General features: G+C 49.4%; 1 protein-coding gene across 1 annotated transcript in view; it reads right to left on the minus strand.

Annotated features, from left to right (window-relative positions):
- Window positions 1-21,553, minus strand: part of LOC140386751 (eosinophil peroxidase-like) — a 68,070-nt gene extending 46,517 nt beyond the window's left edge. Inside the window, exons 1-6 of the mRNA XM_072469404.1 lie at window positions 21,481-21,553; window positions 17,121-17,214; window positions 10,164-10,339; window positions 7,812-7,944; window positions 2,299-2,428; window positions 919-1,125 (exon numbers count right to left, since the gene is read on the minus strand). Coding sequence (XP_072325505.1) covers window positions 919-1,125; window positions 2,299-2,428; window positions 7,812-7,944; window positions 10,164-10,339; window positions 17,121-17,214; window positions 21,481-21,553 — 813 coding nt within the window. The remainder of the gene's footprint in view (window positions 1-918; window positions 1,126-2,298; window positions 2,429-7,811; window positions 7,945-10,163; window positions 10,340-17,120; window positions 17,215-21,480) is intronic.
- Window positions 21,554-22,647: the final 1,094 nt, after the last annotated feature.

Genomic DNA, 22,647 nt, shown 5'->3' on the forward strand with positions numbered 1-22,647 from the left:
TTGTGGGCCCCACCTATGGGCCATTGTGTGCTTCACCCACAGGGGGGTATGTTGGGGCATGTACGGGCTCTGCCCATGGCTCCTCCCCTTGAAAGGAAGAATAAAGAGCAGTTGACCTGTAGGCGGTTCACAGTATTGTACCAGTCGCAGGCAGGCACTGTTCTAAGCTGATTAAAACCACGGTTTACTTCTACTCGTGTCTTTGAGTGAATTGATGGCCGCATCAGGGGTTCCCCCAAATCTTCCAGCCAGTGGAAGGATCCAATTTGTCTCCATGGTGACTGTCACCCTGCATGTAAAATCTCGCCCTTGGTATGCAGTGTCCAGACCTGAAGCAGGCATTTGACCATCTCATCCATGCACGTAAGGGCCCCAATACATTTTTGAGTCTTCGGCTGCAATATTAGTCAGTCAAGAGCCAGCTTCACACAGGAAACCAAGCTGCATGTCACCTGTTAGGTTGTTAAGCTGCAAACAAGACAAAGTGATCCCATATCCAAAGGCCACTGGCAGACACCAAATACCGCTGACAAATCTTTACCGATCCCTGCAGCTCTCCCCTCCCAATGGATTCTAATCTAATTGGAACCCCATCTGCCAGCTCAGGGTCTTAAAGATTCAATAGCACAATAGAACCGGGGACTGTGTTAGTGTTTGGAGCGATGTCTGTAAATTAGCACCCTCCTCCTTATCCACAAAAAGGAAATTATAGCCCATTTCCCCTTTCTATTCTGAGGAACATAATCCTTCAAATTATTACCTTCAAAACCCTATTTGGTTACTTGTGTATCTCTTGTTTGTGGGATCATTTTGCCAAATAGCATTTTGGTAGATTGTTGGCCCAGGATTTCTTTCATTTTGGCCTGGGCGCAACAGCAAAAACTCAACCTCCGAATGAAACAGAATTGCAGGTCTCACCCTTATTGGGAAACAAGGACTTCTCTGAACACACGTTGTCTCACAGTCGATGCCATCATTGAAGGTTTGGAGGCTGCCAGACAAAGGACTTAAACTCATGTCGTGATCGATCCACTGGCCCCACTGCATAAACAAATGGCTTGTGCTTGTATCTGAGACGACATCTTCATTGGCTGTTTTCAGGATTTTGTTGGACACGTCGCGAACCTAGAGCAGAAGTGTAAAGCACGCATTACTTCACTACAAGTCAAAGATTTAGAACCATCTTTGCTATGCTCTCACCTGCTCTCCTGTGACATGTTAGTAATGAAAGCACTGACTACAGGAGGGCCAGAAGTTTACATTTCTTCGACAAATGCGCGTCCGACCTGGATGCACATAGAACTGCGTGAAAAGATGTCAAGCATGTGTCCCAATGTCCTCGCTCACTGGTTGAATATTTCAGTCGGCAGGTGCGCGAGCATCAGAAGTCTGCCTGCTGTTGGTGGCATAGTAGTTAGCACTGCTGCCTCACGCCACTGAGGACCTGGGTTCAATCCCAACCCCGGGTCATTGTCCATGTGGAGTTTGCACATTCTCCCCGTGTCTGCGTGGGCCTCACCCCCAAAACCCCAAAGATGTGCAGGGGTAGGTGAATTTGCCACGCCAAATTGCCCTTCAGTTGGAAAAAAAGAATTGGATACTCTAAATTTTAATTAAAAAATGAAGTGTGCCCACTGATGAGCAGCCACGTTTGCCTATTCAGGTGCCATCTGACCTCAATTTTACGTGACCCGTCTGCTCTTACGGTTGGCGGACGGGCCGATTGGCCAGGTGGCCTTTGTGTTTTCATTGCAACCTCGATCCAGGGCTGAAATAAAATTTTGAAAAGGTGTCTGGGGTCTGATGATTGTGTTGTATACGCTGCCTGGACATTCTTTGCAGTGCTTTTCCACCACACTTTATTTTTTACAGGACTGTAGCTCTCGGAGACATCTCTGCATTGGCTATCCACCCCCACCCCCCCTCCCCCCACGAGGGAGCACATTAGAAGTGCCAGCCCCTGAACCCTCCCTTTTCTCTGTGCCCGTCCCCTTTCAGCCCTCCCCGGCAACGCTGAGCCTTTCCCAGTGCGCGTTTCATTCCATGCAGGCAGGAGTGTGCTGCAGGCAGAATGGAGAATTCCGCCAATGGAGAATTCACCCCTTAATGTTCAAAAGGTGAGGTGGGGTGACGGATGTAGGGTAGGGGCTGGGGCCTAGGTAGGGTGCTCTTTCAGAGGGTCAGTGCAGACTCGATGGGCCGAATGGTCTCTTTCTGTACTGTAGGGATTTTGTGATTCTATCGTGGGGTTCTTGACAGTGAATTGGATTTGTTTGTGTTTGATATGTGAACCGTTACCAGGGGCAGAACAAATCTTGATTCTCTTCTGCCTGGAGTCCAGCCCAGTGGAAGTGAAATTCCATCCTCATAGCGAGCTGGGAGCCATCGGGTGAGTGCGGTGTTCGATGATCCGAGGCGAGGCTTCATCCTGAAATAGGGAAAATGAAAATGTCCTTAGTTTCCCCCAGTGCATCACACCCAAACATATAACTCAGCCTGAATTTTAAAAAACTCATTAGCTCTAGAGAAACCAGCTCCAACCTTGCTGGAGTATTGTGTCCAGTCCTGGGCACAGCAATTCAGGAAGCATTTGAAGGATTCGGAGAGGGTACAGAAGAGATGAACTCAGATGGCTTCAGAGGTGCGGAATTGCATGCCTGTCAATAAATGGAGAAGCTAAGGAAGGGGCTTGGATGGGTACAATACATCAATACTGTATTAAACTAGCTGGTGTGTGATCTCCAAGAGGTATGGGAGAAGGTAATGTCAAAAAAACACTATTGCAATAGACACAGTTGAGGGAGTCAAAGAGCCATAGAGGTCTACGGCAATCTATCTACCCCGTTCATAATTTTATACATCTCAATCATGTCCCCCTTCAGTCCCCTCTGCTCCAAGGATAACAACCCCAGTCGACCAATTCCTCTTCACAGCTAAAACTCTCCAGCCCAGGGAACATCTTGGTAAATCTCCTCTGCAACCCTTCCAGTGCTATCACAAGCCCCACATAATGTGGATTCAAAAACCGCACACAATAGCCTAGCTGTGGCCTCACCAAAGTTTATACAGTGCCAGCATAACTTCCCTGCACTTCAACTCTATGGGCGCAATCGTTTTTTAAAAAATATATATTTATTAAAGTTTTTTAACACAATTTTTCTCCCTTATAAACAATAATCCCCCCCCCCCCCCGTAACAAAATAACATAACAAGAAAAATGTGCGTAATCGTACGGCCTTGTCGCACTTGACCCGGGACTCAACAAGGTCGTTAAATCTCGTGAGAGACCTCTCGCGAGATTTGCGATGCTCGGACACCTCTCGAGATCTCATGGGTTGACGCGACCTGGATCTCGCCCTCACTGGGCAGGATCCAGATTTGCATATTCAAGTGAGTAGTCAGGCTCACTTTTATAGGTCTTTGCTGGAGTCTCCCAAGGCTCATGATTGAACACCCATCTCTGGCAGCCCTTGTCATGGCAGCGTTTAGCATTGGTCCATATACACGTGGACCAGGTGTAACAGCACCCTGGGGGGGTCGCCCAGGCCACTGGAGGCTGCCGGGTGGTCTGCTGTGGGCAGGATGATACCCTGGCACTCCTGCTGCCACCTAGGCATCTTGGCAATACCATCTGGACATCTTAGCATTGGCACACTAGCACTGACAGGGTGCCACTGCCAGGCTGGGTGACAGGTTGCCCATCCAGGATCAGGCCCATGGGTGCCCTGCCCGTATGATGTGGAATGACGGGGGGCTCGAGGACCCCCTAACAAGTAAGTGTGGGCATTGGGGGAGTCTGGAGGCCGTGGAATTGAATCCCTGACCATTCCAGCCCTGGCGTTCTTCCTCCTCCCCTCTGGTGGAAATGGCCCACCAAGGTGCCCTGATGTTGGCTGCCCCTGCTTTCCTTTACACAGTCATCTCCCCTAACAGTATCCAAAAAAGGGTGGGTGCAATTCACCCAGGAAGGGCGTGATCCAGATTGCACCAAGCATTGCGAGTCAGGTGACTCGCGATTAGCTCGGCACAAAATCTATTTATTTTGGGCCTTTCCCTTGGTACTCCCAGTGCAACGGGATCAGCGCCGGGCAAAGGCAGTGGGAAAATTGCACCTGGTATCTCTGTTAGAAAGGGGGATGGCCACAGAGGGACCCCTGCACTACCTGCCTTCCTCTACTCTGCCTGGTGGTCACCTATGCCCTTTCTGCCTGTTCAATTTTTACCTACCGTATGATCACCTCACTGAACGTGCTATCCACGACTTGTTCAGCATTGCGGATGCTCCACAGTGAATCTACCCTCAGCTCCAAAATGCGGTTAGCCAGTAGCTACAGTTGGACGCACTTACTGCAGACGTGATCACCAGGGACAACTGAGGCTTCCATGATTTGCCACATAGCACAGGAGCAGCATATCAGATGTGCAAGCTCTCCAGGCATGACTCGCCTTAAGCCCCTTATTTGCTCCCTTAATTAACAAAAAAGTATGCTTATATAAGAATCTCATTTACTTATTTCCCTTACGTTATCTTAACTTCCCTTACCCTACTTTGTTTACTTATATCACTTTATTATAATGGCCCTGACTTTGTGTTGTTTCTCAATCAATCCCTTCTTCCATAAAAAAGCACTATTTTGTAATTGCGACTATTTCTCTGCGACGCTGACTGCGAGAACTGTTCCAAGACCGCTTCACTGTGACGCTGACTGCGAGGACAGCATTCCCAGCAACAGGCGGAATGAGGACAGAAGTAGTAAGGGCCAAAAGGGAGGTGGAAGATGTACTTGAGAGTACTATGAAATATGTCACACAGCATTGTGAGTCATCAACGATGCATGGTCCAACATAAGGATTGAAACAACAGTTGAGTATGACTAGGAGTACTCCCTACTTGATGGGCCAGGGAAGGCGATGCTCAATGCTGGTCCACAATTTGGTGGTGTCATCCTCCACCGCATGCCCTGGATCCTCCGGATACTAAAGCTGCCAGAATGATGGCCCCATGAGTCAAGAAACTGTGAATCCTGATTTTAACAAAGAGAGCTTTGGAGCTCAGAAGGGACAAGAGGAAAAGGTTCAAAGAACAGTAAACATTGTATTGTTAAAATCAAAAACAACTGAAAAAACTGGGAGAGGTTCAAAATTTGCCTTGAAGGGGCGGCATGGTGGCGCAATGGTTAGCACTGCTGCCTCACGACACTGAGGACCCAGGCTTGATCCCGGCCCCGCGTCACTGCCCGTATGGAGTTTTCACATTCTCCCCGTGTCTGTGTGGGTCTCACCCCCACAACCCAACGATGTGCAGGGTAGGTGGATTAGCCATGCTAAATTGCCCCTTAATTGGAAATGTTCTTTTTAAATTGCCTTGAAGAAAGGAATGTCACTCTTCAGGTGTTTATTGTCTGGGTGTATGAGAAGTGTTGGACAGGCTCGCCTGGGCATTTGGATAGAATTGATAGCTTGCAAAGATTTGCATTTCAAACAAACTTAAGAGCTGTGGAAGTTAACAATAACTGCTTAGCCCCAAAATGCAAGTCAACCTTTGTAAAAGCAGCTTCATTAATGGAGGAAATGTTAAACTCCTGCTTGAGATCAGAGGAGGTAATTGTTGTGTTCTGCTGCTTCAGATAACACAGGCTGCTTCTTGATGCAGTCTTAACTAAAGGATGCTCCAGACTCTGAAATTAGTTCAATGAAATTAGTTCAACGTATTTATTGACCTATTAACACAGTTCTCAACTGAACTTGACTCTCTGCTAATCTAACTGTAGTAACTCAGTCTAACTGTACCAGCTTGCTCTAAGTCACGTGCTGGGGTGTGATGCTGCTGATCAACCTTGTCTAACTCTCTAGATGTCTGTCTGTGGAAAGAGGCAGGGTGTGAGTGCCTCATCCCCTTTATAGTGTTTATGTCATGCCCCCTTGTGGTGATGCCACCTCTGAGTGTCCTGACTGCCCGTTGGTTGTGTCCAATTCTGAGTGTTCATTGGTTGCATGTTTGCATATCATGACAGTAATGAGGCCAAGAATGTCAATCGATGAAAGACAACTAAGGATTCAGCTTAGATGAGAGATGGGAAATTGTACTCGGCCTTGTAAGAAACATAAACAAACAGCAGCCTAAAATTTACAGGGGCAGTTCCACAAGCTCTGTTATTCCCTCTCTAAATATCTCTGTCTCTACCTCTCTTTCCCTTCAAGATGCTCCTTAAAAATGACCTCTTTGACCAGGTTTTTGGTTGGATGGTCAATGGTGCACAGTCTAATTTTACCTCATAATACTCCTGTGAAGCACCTTAGGACGTTTTATCGCATTACAGGTGCAAAATCATTTTGTTGTTAGTTTCAGTCTAATTTCATTCGCTTATGGGTTCTAGAATACATATACTGAATTCATTATAGATTCTCAGTTGAAATATATTGATTATAGAATCTGCTTTAGACTTAATCGATTTATGAACAACACCCACTATTCATTTTAAAATTAATTCTTCAATTATTTGAGCGATTGATTCATTTTTAGGCACGTTCTATTTCCATTAGGCCGTTAGTTCATTATTTAAGACTCAGGTCAACTCTCTTTAGCCCGTAACATCTTTGGAGAGACAATCTGTGGCGGATATCTGTGCTTAAAGTGGAAAGCACCTGACTTGATTGGCCTTCCTGACTTCAGGCCAGATGAGACTGAAGAAGCAAAGTGCTTCCCCGACACCAGTGGCAAAGGGTAAAAGGAGTAGAGCAAATGAAGACACACGCCCTTTTTACAGCACAAGCTGCCGTAAAGCAGGTGAGTTCCAGACATGGGGGACCTGGACATGGGCGGGAAGATCCAGACGTGGGAGGGGGTCTGGACATCGGGGGTGGGTGGGGGGGGAGGATGGGATGGAGATCTGGATATGGAGGGGGGACAGTAAGTTGGACATGGAGGTGGGGGGGATCTGGACATGGTAGGGGATACATACATCTTGGGGTGGGGGGGGCGCTTGGGGCTTAGACGTCAGGGAGATGAGGCGGTTGGACATCAAGGGGGATGCAGGCTAAGTCGGGAGTGGGGGGGGGGCTCTCTTTCAGGTCGAGGGGGCAACATTATGGTCGGAGGGGGTAGCCAGGCCAGTGTGTGGGTTGGGCCTGGTCATTTCTGGAGGTGGGGTCAGGTCGAAGGTGTGGGGTGGGGGGAGAACATCCAGTGTGGGTGGGGAATACCATGGCAGGTGAGGTGCTTAGTTGCGAGGGCTAAGGTGGGGATACCATGCAGGGCTCACTCTGGGAGTTTTAAATAGTTACTCTGAAGTCAGAAATCTTTCTAACTCTTTCTAAGTAACTATCGGGGTAAAAATGGCAGAGCCATCTGAAGTTTGCGATTTAAATTGCTTAGCTGACTGGTTCCCAGCCCAGCACAACTGTCCAGGGCAAGTTAGCATTTCTCGACAATTTCTGGGCAAACCCTTACCAGAGAACATCTGAGAGGGATTCCCCAGTGTATCTTTGAAATGTCCCCCGCCCCCAAACACTTCCAAGGGGAGCCAGGAGGTTATGGCCCATTGTGTCTGGAATCCACATCCAAATATCATATGAAAATAGAATATTAACAATTTTACAGCGACACTAACTTAATTAATTTAGAAAAGCATGTTTGTGTTTTCTTCAATGGATTTTTCAAAAGAATTGGTTGCATTTTTCACAGACTACAGTTTATCATCAAGAAATATTAATCAGGATGAAGATAGAAACATTTAATGAATGGCTAATTTGTTTAGCAGTTAATCACTGAAGGTGACTGGACAGTGGTCACCAGCATCATCCGTTCCTACCTGTTGTTGCAGATAGAGGTGAAGGTCCTGTATCGATTTGACCAACAGTCATCTTTACAGATTGGGGGCTGACGTATGGCTCGACAGCCCGTGACGTGTGCAATGGTGTCCAGGTCACTCGGTGATAACAAATCTGCAGGAAACATACACTCTTTATCGGTTGCAATCACTGAAAAATTCACACTATTTGCATCAGTTAAACAACAATCTGGCTATCTGTTACCAACAGAAGCACCAACAGATACAGATGGGCGAAACAGTGGTTAGCACTGCTGCCTCACAGTGCCAGGGACCTGGGTTCAAGTCCAGCTTGGGTGACTGTCTGTGTGGAGTTTCCACTTTCTCCCCGTGTCTGTGTGGGTTTCTCTGGGTGCTCCGATTTCTCCCCACAGTCCAAAGATGTGTAGGTTAGGTGGATTGGCCACGCTAAATTGTCCCTTCGGCTCCAAAGATGTGTAGGTTAGGTGGGGGTGCCGGGATAGGATGGGGAGAGGGCCTCGGCGGGGTGCTCTTTCGGAGGGTTGATGCACTCAATGGGCCGAATATCATCCTTCTGCATTGTAGGGATTCTATGAAGTTACAGTTGGTTCCTTTGTGGCCCTATTATAGGGGGGGCAGTGACACGGTGGTAGACTAGCAATCCAGAGACCCTGCGCAAGATCTGGGCACCTGAATTCAAATCCCATCACGGCCATCACGGAGAAATTAGAATTCTTATTTTTAAAATCTGGAATTAAAAGTCTAATGATGAACATTTTTCCCATCTAGTTTCACTCATATCATTTAGAGAAGGAAATCCATCAACCTTACCTGTTCTAGCCTATATATGACTCCAGACCTGTACCATCTGGTTTCACTAATGTCATTCAGAGAAGGAAATCACCAACTCGTCTGGTTCTAGCTCATATATAGTTTGGTGAAGGTTTGACCCCCCCTTCCGGTTTGACATAATTATAGGTATGTAATGGGGTGTTGATCTAAACATCAGGCTATATTAACCATTAGTTTATAGTTCCCGCAAAGGTGGACTGATTTGTTGGGTTTGAGGACAGGGACTACTGGTGCAGCCCACTCTGCGAACTGCACTGGTCATATTATCCCAAGGCTCTCTTAACTATTCGAGTTTGGTCTCTACTTTTGTAAGTAATGGGTCTGGCTGTGCCCTGAAATATTTGGGTGGGGCGTCGCAGTCCATATAAATCTTTGCCCTTGCTCCCTATATTCTACCAAGGCCTTCTTGGAATACCTTGGGGTATTTGCCAATGACTGTGTACAGTCTTCTGGTTCCTAGTTTAAAAATTGGAGAACATATGGAACTGACACCATCGGAAAAGCCCCTCAAAGGATTTTTTTAAAATTCATTGAGGGGATGTGGGTATCACTGGCTGAGCTAGCATTTATTACTCATTCCTAATTGCCCTTGAAATGAGTGGTTTGCTAGGTCATTTGAGATGGCATTTAAGAGTCAACCATGTTGCTGTGGATCTGGTGTCACATGTAGACCAGACCAGGTAAGGATGGCAGATTTCCTTTCACCATCTGCCATGGTGAGATTTGAACCCGGGTCCCTGACTAATCCAGTGACAATACCGCAACGCCACAGCCTTCCCCTAATATCCACCCTCTTGTCGTGCTGCTGAAAGGATATGTGACAGAATTCAGCACCGGCTGGCTGCAAAGGATCAGGGCAGGAACCTGAAATATTAAGATGTCTTAAACTGAAAAAGATCAATAAAATATTGTGTAACTTGACTGAGGCTTGACTGTACAGCTTCTCTCAGTAATAAAAATAATCTTTATTAGTGTCACTAGTAGGCTTACATTAACATTGCAATGAAGTTACTATGAAAATCCTCTAGTCGCCACACTCTAGCGCCTATTCGAGTACACCGAGGGGGAATTCAGAATGTCCAATTCACCTTACAAGCACGTCTTTCGGAATTGTGGGAGCACTCGGAGGAAACCCACACAGATACAGGGAGAACGTGCAGACACCGCACAGACAGTAACCCAAGCCGGGAATCGAACCTGGGACCCTGGCGCTGTGAAGCAGCAGTGATAACCACTGAGCTACCGTGCCGCCCAATTCAGTTATACTGAATTCAATCATTAGCGCTGTGCCGCTCTGACCCATCCCCGACCCTGACCTCTATCTACACCATCCTCATGCAAACGCTGCTTTTGTGAATGTAACCTATTGTCACATGGCTCAGTTTGTTATACATCTCAAAGTTACAGCAATATTCAAACCAACCCATCTGAGAAAAAGCTCAGTGGTAATGAGATAAGGAAACTGGGCAAAACAAAACTTTAATGTTGCCCCAGGGTTGCGTCACTTGTTCACCAACTGACCTGATGCATTCAATGAGCGTTTGTGGACTCGATGGACATGGTGTTGGATGAGGCGCAGAGTACTTTCCATGTACTCTGCAGACCGCACTGCAATCCTGGTCTCTGCCATTGGGTGCTTGAAGAAACGCAGCAGGTCACTGGATCTCAAGGATCTTTTGCTCAGCCGCTCTTTTTGGCTGGAAGGGAATAAAAGGAGATCAGACGGAGATAACCAGGAATTCAGGTCCTGACTGAAAATACACTGACACGTTTACAATAAACATCTCAGTGACGCAGACCCCACACACTGATCAGACTTAGATGAGTCTAATAAAACTGCGTTTCAAGCTGATACAAAGTTGCACCGTAACGCAAACTGTGAGGAGAAACCAAAGAAACTGTAAAGGATTCAGTGATTGGGTCAGAAGGTGGCAGATGATGGGATATGTTGGACAGTGCGACCAAATCTAGCTTGGTAGGAATAATATGAAAGCAGAATATATTTTTCAAAAGATGAAAGGTGAGAGAATGTTTCAATTCAAAGGGTTTTGGGTGACCTTGTCCACGAAACTCTGAAAGTTAAAACGCAGGTACAGCAAGGGTTGAAAAGGCAAACTAGCCTTTATTGCAAAGCAGTTGCAGTTTAAAAATAAATGAGATTTGGCATTGGAGGTAGTTCAGAGGAGGTTCACTCGGCTAATTCCAGAGATGAGGGGCGGAATTCTCCCCCCCACGCCGGGTGGGAGAATCGCCGGGGCGCCGAACGAGTCCCGCCACGCTGCCCCGACCCCCGCACGTGATTCTCCCAGCCCCCCAAACCAGCACCATGAGAATCACGCCTGGCCGCTCGGAGAATCGCCGCTCGCCGTTTGCAAAATGCGCGCGGCGATTCTCCAGCTCGGATGGTCCGAGCGGCCGCCCCAACACGACAGGTTCCCGCCGGCGCTGTCCATACCTGGTCGTTGCCGGCGGGAATTGCGCGGGAACGCTGGGGGGGGCGGCCTATGGGGGGGAGAGATGGGTTCCTGCACTGGGGGGGGGCCTCCGATGGGGTCTGGCCCGCGATCGGTGCCCACCGATCGGCAGGCCGGCTTCTCTAAAGGAGGACCTCCTTTCCTCCGCCGCCCCTCAAGATCCATCTGACATCTTCTTGCGGGGCGTCCTCGGGGATACGGCAACCGTGCATGCGTGGGTGACGTCATTTACTCGATGTCGGCCGCGTCATTGATGCGGCGCAGCTTTTTACGCGCCGCCAAGGCCCAGCACAGGTAAAATACGCGACGCCGCTCCTAGCCCCCCAGTGGTGGGAGAATAGGGGGCTGGGAGCGGGCTCCGACGCCGGAGTGAAACACTCTGGTTTTCACTCCGGCGTCGGGATTTTGTCTCTATTTCGGAGAATCGTGCCCAAGGGGTTGGTCGTATGAAGAGAGATTGAACAGTTTATACTCTCTGAGGTTTAGAAGAATGAGAAGAGATCAAATTGAGGTATACAAGATGATAAAAGGTAGACGTGGAGCAGATGCTTCCTCTTGTGGGGCTTCTAGAATGAGGGGTGAGATTCTCCGACCCCCTGCCGGGTCGGAGAATCGCTGGGGGCTGGCGTGAATCCCGCCCCCGCCGGTTGCCGAATTCTCCACCACCGGATATTCGGCGGGAGCGGGAATCGCGCCGCGCCGGTTGGGGGCCCCCCCCCCCGCGATTCCCCGGCCCGGATGTGCCGAAGTCCCGCCGCTAAAATGCCTGTCCCGCCGGCGTAGATTAAAGCACCTACCTTACCGGCTGGACAAGGCGGCGCGGGCGGGCTCCGGGGTCCTGGGGGGGGCGCGGGGCGATCTGGCCCCGGGGGGGTGCCCCCACAGTGGCCTGGCCCGCGATCGGGGCCCACCGATCCGCGGGCGGGCCTGTGCCGTGGGGGCACTCTTTTCCTTCCACCTTCGCCATGGTCTCCACCATGGCGGAGGCGGAAGAGACTCCCTCCACTGCGCATGCGCGGGAATGCCGTCAGCGGCTGCTAACGCTCCCGCGCATGCGCCGCCCGGAGATGTCATTTCCACGCTAGCTGGCGGGGCACCAAAGGCCTTTTCCGCCAGCTGGCGGGGCGGAAATTCGTCCGGCGCCCACCTAGTCCCTCAAGGTTGGGGCTCGGCCCCCAAAGATGCGGAGCATTCTGCACCTTTGGGGCGGCGCGATGCCCGACTGATTTGTGCTGTTTTGGGCGCCAGTCGGCGGATATTGCGCCGTTTCCGTAGAATTTCGCCCGAGTGGTCATAGTCTTAGAATAAGAGGTACCAAATTTAAAACGGAGTTGAGGGGAAACTACTTCTCCCAAAGGGTTGTGAATCTGTGGAATTCGTTAACCCAGAGTGCAGTGGATGCTGGGACAGTGAGTAAAATTAAAGAGGAGTGAGACAGATGTTTAATTGGTAATGGGTTGAAGGGTTATGAAGAATGGACAGGACGGTAGAGATAAGGCCAAGATGAGATCAGCCATTATTGAATGGGGGTGCAGACTTGATGGGCCAAAAGGCCTAATTCTGCTCCTACAGCTTATGAACGTTTGAGACAGAACGGGCGGGTCTCCGCAGGAGAGGGTTCCACCTTCCCGGTAGCCAATCAATGGGGTCTCCCATTGCGAGGCCACCCCCAGGGCCGTCCGGAAATCCGCAGGCATGAGTGCGCTGCTGGCAAAGCGGACAATCCCACTGACAGAGAATCCCGCCCGATGTGTTTGTGCCTGAGGATGCCAGGAGAGAACTAATGGACAGATCTGCCAGCGCTGGTAGAGATAGTTGAAGAGAGGAATCCCCCTCCACTCCGAAATGTCACTCCTCCAGCCATGTATTCTTCCCTCCTGAGAATACATCAGCTCCTGTCTCAGTAGTATCGTGAATGAGTACGGGTGATGCGTAAGGCGGCATGGCAAATGAGAAAAATTGGCCTGTTCCTCTCTCCCACACAGGTTTGCGTCCGGGAGTTAGGAACAATTAAAGATGGGGATGATTCCCTTGGAATGTATAGGTAGTGGGGAGACTTCAGATGAGGTCACTCAGAATTGGAGGATGGTGATTTTTAAAAAAGATTTTGAGTGAGAATGGCTGAAAGAAAGAGTTGCTGAGAGAAGTCCTGTTTAGATTTGTTATGCATGGGGAACTTTAACCCTTTGTTGTCTTGTTCTTAATGTCAAAAGCATAAGTGTGTTACTAGTTCTGTACAGGTGTTTATGTACGCGTATGTCTTTGTGGACAAAGTATGAATTTTGGCTCAGTTTAAACATAGAAATTGAGTTACACTAATATTTTCAGTTTAAAATGTGGGTTGCCTACTTAAGAAATATTGAAAATATTGCCTTGTTTTATCCAGAAACCTTGAGATGTCTGAGAGAAACCAAGTGGAGCTGTTCGAAAACATCCTTACTGTTGAAGGTTTTATTTAATTTAGAATATTTAAAATTTGTTAACCTGTTAAGTTAAAATACAAATCTCACTCCTGGTCACAGTGAAACATTTAGTTGTAACCTTGAGGTATATGTTTTCCAGACACACACATATATAAAGCTTGGCAGTTTTATATTTTCAATCATGTGATTCGGAGATTGATTCTGGTTAATGGTTGTATCAGTAAAAGTAAATTATGGAAAAATAAACTCAGAGATTCATAGCCTGCGAGTTAATGGCCGCATTGAACCCGGCGGGCCTGTTAGATAGTGGGAGAGCCCAAATCAGGATCCGCACCAGGCCCGATCAATTTCCGCTGTAACTGGCCCGCTCCGTTGGCATGATCCAGATGTGGCGAGAAACCAATAATCACCAATTAAAGCCAATCTCCATATTGTTAGCAGGAATGACCCCCTATTTAATGTCCCCCCCTATCTAATGGCCTCCCCAGGAAGTCCCTTGCCGGGCACCTTTCAGTACTGGTCCACACAAACGTGGACTGGGCAGAACGGCACCCAGGGGGTCTCCTGGGCCATCGGAGGCACCTGGGTGGCCAGGGGTAGTGCAGGGTGATCCCCGGCTCTCCCTCTGAAATGCGGAACATTGGCACTGCCTGTTTTGCACTTTTGGCACTGCCAAAGTGCCCGGGTTGCACCGCAAAGCCAGCAGAAGCACTCCCAGGGTGCTATGGTGGCAGTACCAGGTTTTCCAGGTGCCAGGGTGGCACCGCCAAGGGCCAGGGCCTTGTCCATGAAAGGAGAGTTGGGGGTATGGAGTATGGGGGGGTGCAGGGTGGGTACGAAGGGGCCTCCGGACGGTTGGGTATGAAGGTCGGGAGTCCTGGAATAGGGTGGCCCGAATGGGGGCATGGGAAGATCTGAAAAGGGGGCACTCAGAGACGCTATAGCGGGGTGTCCTTACTTGGGGGGGGGGGGCACTATTGACTATGTGTGTGGGGAGTGACATTGCCCATGGGTGGGTGGTGTGACACACCCACAAGCTCACTTAGAGATCAGGGCACCCTTTCAAAATGGCATTCTGGGGCAAAATTCTCCCCCAACGGCGCGATGTCCGCCGACTGGCGCCAAAAACGGTGCCAATCAGACGGGTATCGCGCCCAAAGGTGCGCAATGCTCCGCATCTTTGGGGGCCGAGCCCCAACATTGAGGGGCTAGGCCGGCGCTGGAGGGATTTCTGCCCCGCCAGCTGGCGGAAATGGCGTTTGTTGCCCCGCCAGCTGGAGCGGAAATGCGGCGCATGCGCGGGAGCGTCAGCGGCCGCCGACAGTTTCCCGCGCATGTGCAGTGGGGAGAGTCTCTTCCGCCTCCGCCATGGTGGAGGCCGTGGTGGAGGCGGAAGGGAAAGAGTGCCCCCACGGCACAGGCCCGCCCGCGGATCGGTGGGCCCCGGTCGCGGGCCAGGCCACCGTGGCGGCACCCCCCGGGGTCAGATCGCCCCGCGGCCCCCCCAGGACCCCGCAGCCCGCCCACGCCGCCTGGTCCCGCCGGTAAATACCAGCTTTGATTTACGCCGGCGGGACAGGCAATTTCTGGGCGGGACTTCGGCCCATCCGGGCCGGAGAATTAAGCGGGGGGTCCCGCCAACCGGCGTGGCCCGATTCCCGCCCCCGCCCAACCCCCGGTACCGGAGACTTCGGCGGGGGCGGGGGCGGGATTCACGGCGGCCAACGGCCATTCTCCGACCAGGCGGGGGGTCGGAGAATGACGCCCCTGATCTCTGAGGAGCCGGTCTGACTGGTGAGTTCAGCTCTCCAGTGATGAAAATGTGGGCAAAACTGGTGAGAAACTCCCCAGGGCACACAAAAGTGACTAAGTGTGGTTAGATAGCAGTGGGGAACTTGCCAACAGAGCTGGCGGGAAACTCCCAGTGTAACCTGCCACACTTAGAAGCTTTTCCATTAGATCGTGCCCATAGATTCAGTAACGTTTACAGCACAGAGGAACGATTCGGGCCAGTGTGTCTATGCCAGTCAACAAAGGTCTGATTACACTAATCCCAATTTTTCACAGCAGGAACCACTTACCTGTTATTGATGTGGTGAGGAGCTGTCAATCTTAGCAAGAGTGTTTATAAATATTGTGGTCAGTATCAAAGTAGGGCAATGACAATGCATTCAAGCTTGAAGGGAAGGATTAATAAACAATCCACCAAGGGCCTGTCAATGGACACGTGGTGCTTCCTCTGTCTGAGCCAGCAGATGTATGCCTAGGTGAGTATTACAAGAATACTGGGCGGGATCCTCTGTCCCGGCAGCTGGCCAATGGGGTTTCCCATTATGGGCAACCACTCGCTGTCGGGAAATCAGTGGACGTGAGTGAGCTGAAGGCGAAACAGAGGATTCGGCCGAAGGCGAATCCAGCCCAATATTTTTCACTACCGCTGTCTGGAATGGGTTTGGGAGTGGGGGGGGGGGGGGGAGCGGGGGGGCTAACCCTTGTGGCCCGGTGGAGGTCATTTTGCTTTTTGAGGCTCTGTATGGTGGTCCTCCGGGTCACGCTCCTCGCGCTGACGGCCGTTGCCACATCATCCCAGGCGGCGCTGGCTGCCCTGTGGTCGACTCGCCAAGCCCCTCTAACAGCATTGTTAGGGGAACAGGATATCTCGTCGCAACTCCACCGCATCCAGCAAGCGGCCAGATCGGTATCCCCGAACCTTGGATTCGGCCTCCTTGGAGGCATGGCTGCATACGGTTTGGGCTGCAGGATTGGTTTGAGTGCTGCTCCCCTTCGATAGCGGGGTGCAGGCGAGTGCGGTTCCAACGAATCAGCCGGCGGGACAGTCATTTGTGGCATGAAGCCCATGAGGCCTCGTTAAGTGGACCCATTAACATTTTATACCAGTGACGGCCTCGCCGGGTTGACCGTCGGGAAGCTCACAGCAGTTCTCGCTCACTACCTCACTCAGAAACTTTTCCATTAAATCGCACCCTAAATTTTCTTCACTCTCCTCCCCTGTCTTGCTGAGAATAATTCCGTGGCCATTGGGGCTGGTTCACAAATGAATCATTCTTATCATGTCAGTCTGTAGAGTGAGTGTGGGCATATTATTCAATCCTGTAGGTATTTTTTCCAGTCCCATTCTTCCCAAATATCCTCATTGTTCATCACATTCCCGCTGTCTCACAGGAATCATTAATTAGTAATTAAGAAACCTGACTGATTCATATCCCTCCTAAGTCTGAGCCATTAGCCTAATTGTGTTTCCCCCTGTGGAACTTCAGCAATCGTTGTGGGGCATTCGTGGTCTGACTGCTTGCAAACCACATTATTCAGGGAAAGCACCTCACTGGTTCATTCTCTGCAAATCTCCCCAATTCAATGACAGTGCTCCTTTAACTTTATTACCATATCAATATAAATTGAAGAATATTAACTGTACCGCTCAGCAGCTCTTCAAATTAATTAACACAAAACAAAACTTTCTTCTTATTCTGAATATGATGGAACTTATTTCACTTGAATTCAATGAGTTGATCCTTCATGAAGAGCCCAGTCTGAGAATGTTACTGTATTAAAATACTTACTTAGCTCTGGTCTCCTTATAAGCTTTGTCCACCTGTTCAATGGCTTCACGTACTGATCTTTGCAAGAATGTACTGCCCAAGTGCTCCTCGCTATCTACAACAGAAACACAGAAAAACTCTGAGCCTCACATCTTGAGAAATACTAAACGCGTTTATGGAGATAGAAGAGATAGAGTGAGAAGGTGAGTACATAGAAATGTCTCCGTTGAAGAGAAACATGTTTTTCTGAAATATTTTTATCTTCACACTTATGTACTGGGTTGGAAAACAGAACAAAGTAACTTTTGGACAAGTGCCATCAATCAAACAATAGCCCACCTTAGACCATCACAGGCAGAGAGACAGGTGAGACTATGGGAGACAATTAATTAAGATTAAATACAAGATTGATAAAAATGGAGCTACACCCATCGTCAGTGATCTTAGATAAAAGCAAATTACTGCAGATGCTGGGATCTGGAAAAATCAGAAAATACTGGACAATCTCAGCAGGTCTGACAGCATCTGTGGAGAGAGAAGTGAGCTAACGTTTTGAGTCCAGATAAATCGTTGTCAAACTGATCGTAGCTTTATGCATTTTCCCGAAGTGTCATAATTTGCACAACTAAACACAATTCTATCTCCTACAAAACAGAGATGGCATTAGAGGAAGAGGTCAGACATTTTGATGACAGCTAAATCCATCAAACTCCAACGTGGCATCTTAATTGCCACCCTCACTGTAAATAACCACTTCCTGTTCATTTCCTGATAATACCACTCTGTATTGGAATGTTGGTGGTTACTCTGTTCCAATTACGAATCAATTGTGCTAATTCATGGATGATTTTATGTCCATTATTCATTATGTCTCACTGTCATAATGAGCTCATTCATTTGGAAACTGCAAGGTAACGTCGCCTCGTTAAAACTGGCACAATATCTGGCACCACCTGGACGTACTTTGCCAACAGCCTGAGTACAATCTCTGTTCTTCAAGTACTCCAGGAAGTACTTGAGTGGTGATTCAAATTGATCTGATTTTCTATTGCAAGGCCTGAACTTCACGCTCCTCAGGCGTGACCAGTGGGCCCAGAAGTGACTTCTACCTGCAAATATTGGACTGTGCAATTTTATGCTGGCTGGCCAATCAAGGACCGGCCAGCATGAAACACGACAGGACATTGGTACAGTGCTGCCAGTGGGGCAAGAGGGTGGTGGGCGCCGAGTCTAATGGTGGTTCGGAAGAGGGCAGAAAACAAGGCCAACCATCTCCCTGAAAGCTGCCAGGACTTGGCAGGAGCCTACCAGCATTGCCGAGGAGAAACTTTGGCACAAGTGATTGCTCCCAGCACCCAGTGGGCACAGCAGGCGGATGCCAATGCTGATGGGCACTCTGCCCCACCAAACTTCCTCAGAACAAGGCTCGCAAAGCAAATACTTCAAAAGAAACCAGAGGAGAAGGTTTGAAATCTCAACAAGAAAGCAACAGCAAACTCTCAGCTAGACTAACCAACTCACACAGCCAATGCTCAGCTTTATCCTTCCGTTGGGATCAGAAAAGTGCCACAATTGGGATGCCGCTTACTCGCATTGCCTGTGCAGCACCTGACAAATTGCATGGGAAGGCTAAATTCGGGTCAGTTGACCTTTCAATTGCCTTAAGTGGTTAATAGGTTGTTGGTGTAGCTGTTGACCATAATATTGCGCGAGTGCATAATGCCATCGGGACTCATACCAGATGTTACCGTAAGTGATTTATGTGATGTTATGATTACAAAATGATATGATTTACGCAATGTTCCCTTTACGTGATTTAACATCCTTCCAGTTGGAAGCATGCCCAGAAATAAAACATAAATTCTGGTCCAGATTTTAATGTGACTCATGAAACAAACTTAAAAATAGCATCAGAGGAAGAGTCATATTCAACTTGTGTCTCTCCCCACAGATGCTGTCAGACCTGCTGAGCTTTCCAGCACTTCTTGTTTTTATTTCAGAATTCCAGCTTCCGCTTTCATCAATAAAGTCAATTTTCTTTTTTAAAAAAAACCTTTTAAATTAAATGATGAATCAATTTGAATGTCAGTGAGAGTCAGGTGAAATGTTTTGATTATTCTGGAACTTTAATTGTTAGCTGTTCATAAGAGGAATTTTCTCCCCAAAATGACGTGCTTCTTTCCAGAAACACAGCTGGGTTTTTAGAGCAGATTTGCTGGCACTTAGTGCACAGAATACCTGAGGGCATAGTTTGCCCTGTCACTGTGGCACGGTGGAGCCTGATAGAGCTGCCTAGGCCTGCTCCACAGAGATCAAGGCATCATCTTTAAAGGGCCCGACATGTGTTTCAAATAAGTTCCCCCAACCACACCACCCTCACGGACAGGGAGGATCACCCCAACAAGCTTTGGGGCTACCTCCCCTGCCCCCCACCCACCACAGGAGTATCGTGGTCACTCCATCCCCTCGCCCACTCCACCCCGTCCTGTCATCGGGGCTCTCCCCACTCCCCCCTCCCTCGCACCTCCCCACCACACCACCCTTCATCATATAGTAGGGATTCCTCTGCCATAGCTCACTTGCAGTGCCCACTTCAGTCCTCCTGGCAGTTGCCCCAGCACTGTCAGGGGGCACTGACAAGGTGCCAGGGGGCAAAGTCTAGCTTTGACCCTCAACTCCCTGGGCCTCCAGACCCCTTCACACTCCTGGCGTGATCATCACGATTGGTTTTCGCTTTTGAAAACCAGTAGTGATTCACACCGCAGTGATGTCATGCTGCCGGAGAGTGGGGGTGGGGAAAGGATCCATCATGGCCAGAAGGATCCAACGTGGGCGGGCACTACGGAATAAAGCTGTTTCAGTACATTTAAATTTATTCAAATTCAGGAAATCAGGTTCATGTCCTTTCTGGAAAGTTTGCCCTGATTGCGCAACCAGAGTCAGGATTACCTTGTCTGAGGTGAAGTGCGATGGATCTGAAGAGTCAGGTTCAATCTCTCCTCATCTGACAGGTTACATTATAAAGATTGGAGTTGCCGGACTGGAAGAATCTTACCATGTTTTTTCAAAGTGGAGGCTCTTACTGAAATCTGGTATGTAGCTGTCCAGCTGCACAGAGCAATTTTCTCTCCAGATCTTGAGCCTCTGAGTGGGTGAGGTTTACGCCATTACTCTTGCAGGGCGGGGCCTGATAGAGCTGGCAAGGCCGGCTCCACAGAGATTACTGCGCCATCTTTAAAGGATGCCAGAACTGAAGATTTCCCCCCCCCCCGCAAACCCCTCCCACATAATCATTGGGAGCTCTCCTTTCCCCCACCGTGAAAGTGTTACTCGTGCTTTCCCCCTCACTGCTTGCTGCTCTCCATGCCTGCAATCTCTCCCCTCACTGTCCCTTACCCCAACCACGTACCTGCAAGTTCCCCCCTCAATGGCCTCCACACTCTGCCCCCACCACAAAAAAGAGGAGCCTTGCGCTCCTCTCCCTCCCCCTCCACGGGGCCGGGCAGGAGAATCCCTGCGACCGGCGCAAATCGCACCACACTGCCCTAACACCGGCACGCGATTCTCCGCAGAGCCGGGATGGGCTAAGCGGCCGGCGTAAAAAAGCTGAGTCCCGCTGGCGCCGTCCACACCTGCACTCAGCCGGCGGGACCTCGGCGTGGAAGAGTCGGGGGGACGGCCTGTGGGGAGAGGAGGGGGCTCCAACCCCGGGGGGGGGGGGGGGGGGGGGGGGGGCTCCGAAGTGGCCTGGCCCGCGATCGAGGCCCACCGATCGGCAGGCCGGCTTCTCTGGCTGGGGGCCTCCTTTATTCCGTGCCGGCCCCTGTAGCCCTGCGCCATGTTGCGTTGGGGCCAGCGCGTTGAAGGAAGCCCAGTTGATGCTGGGATCAGCAGCTGGAGCGGCGTGAACCGCTCCAGTGCCTTGCTGGTCCCCTGTAGGGCCAGAATTGCTGATCCTGAGGCCGTGTTGACACCGCCGAGAAATGGGGAAAACATGCAGACTCCACACAGACAGTGATCCAAGTGGGAATCGAACCTGGGACCCTGGTGCTGTGAAGCAACAGTGCTAACCACTGTTCGACCGTGCAGCTTGTTTATGCCCCCCTGGGATCCCCTCAACTGATTCACATCTTCAAATAGCTAATGTCAACCTCGCCAACATAATCTTCAAAATAATAAAATGAAGTTCTCACCCTTTGTGGGCATGAAGCTCTTGGCGAGGGGCGTGGAAAACCAGGAAACGCAATCTCTGAGGAGAGAATTGCGTTTCCCGATTCTCCGCCCGCATTGGCGATCCTGCACACGGCTCAGAATCGCCCTCTGTCTCCTGCTTGGTCAAATTACACAAGACTGATCTGGGGAATCAGGGTTAGTCTCTTACCTGCATGAACCCCATCAGTCTGAAGCAAGAACGATACAGCGAGGAACATGCCCAGGGACCACAGAGGTGCCATTCTGAAAGAAACACATTCAGCATATGGACCAGGCACTGGACTGAGAGATCAATAATATATTAAAGCTAGAAGACTTAAAATGGTAAACATCACAGCCTGACATACCACAAGGACACATACAAATGCTGATAGACATAGTTGAAAACATATGGTGACACACCGAGTTAAGGTGACTGGCAAAAGACCACCTGAGGAAAACTTTATTTAATGCAGTGAGTGGTTACGATCTGAAATAGGCTGACTGAGAGCATGTTGGAGACAGGTTTGATTGGGACACTCAAAGGGAATCAGATAAAAAGCTGAAGAGAAAAATGTGCAGGGCTTCGGAAAAAGCAGGAGAGTGGGGCTAGTTGAGTTGGAAAGAGCTGACAAAGCTACAATAGATTGAATGATGTCCTTCTGTGCAGCAAGTGTTCCAAGATTCTATAATCAGTAGATAGATGTCAAAACATTGAAATGAACCCTGGGCCGAGACGATAATTTTGTAACCAAAGCTTGAAAATAAATCCTATTGTCTTTCATACTTAGTATATTTTTATCAAGCTACCCTTTGCCCTTCACATCACATATGAACAGGTTTTTGCACATTCTCACATTCATTCTCACCCAATCCCCAATATGTTTGCTTTAAGGGGGGGGGGGGGAGAGAGAGAGAGAGAGAGGGGTTCAGTTGTATGGAGAATTAGAAAATCAAAGTTAAAGGAGAAGGTAGAAGTGCAAGTTAATAAGGGCGGCACAAATGCACAATGGTTAGCACTGTTGCTTCACAGCGCCAGGGTCCCAGGTTCGATTCCCGGCTTGGGTCACTGTCTGTGTGGAGTCTGCATGTTCTCCCTGTGTCTGCATGGGTTTCCTCCGGGTGCTCCGGTTTCTTCCCACAGTCTCGAAAGACGTGCTGTTAGGTCATTTAGATATTCTGAATTCTCCCTCTCTGTACCCGAACAGGCGCCGGAATGTGGCGACTAGGGGCTTTTCACAGTAACTTCATTGCAGTGTTAATGTAAGCCTACTTGTGACAATAAAGATTATTTCATTCCATGACGAGGATTTTAAACTAGTTAAAGGAGCTGAGGGCTCAGGTGAGGTTAGTAAAG

Source organism: Scyliorhinus torazame, chromosome 12, assembly GCF_047496885.1.
Source record: "Scyliorhinus torazame isolate Kashiwa2021f chromosome 12, sScyTor2.1, whole genome shotgun sequence".
NCBI lineage: Eukaryota > Metazoa > Chordata > Chondrichthyes > Carcharhiniformes > Scyliorhinidae > Scyliorhinus > Scyliorhinus torazame.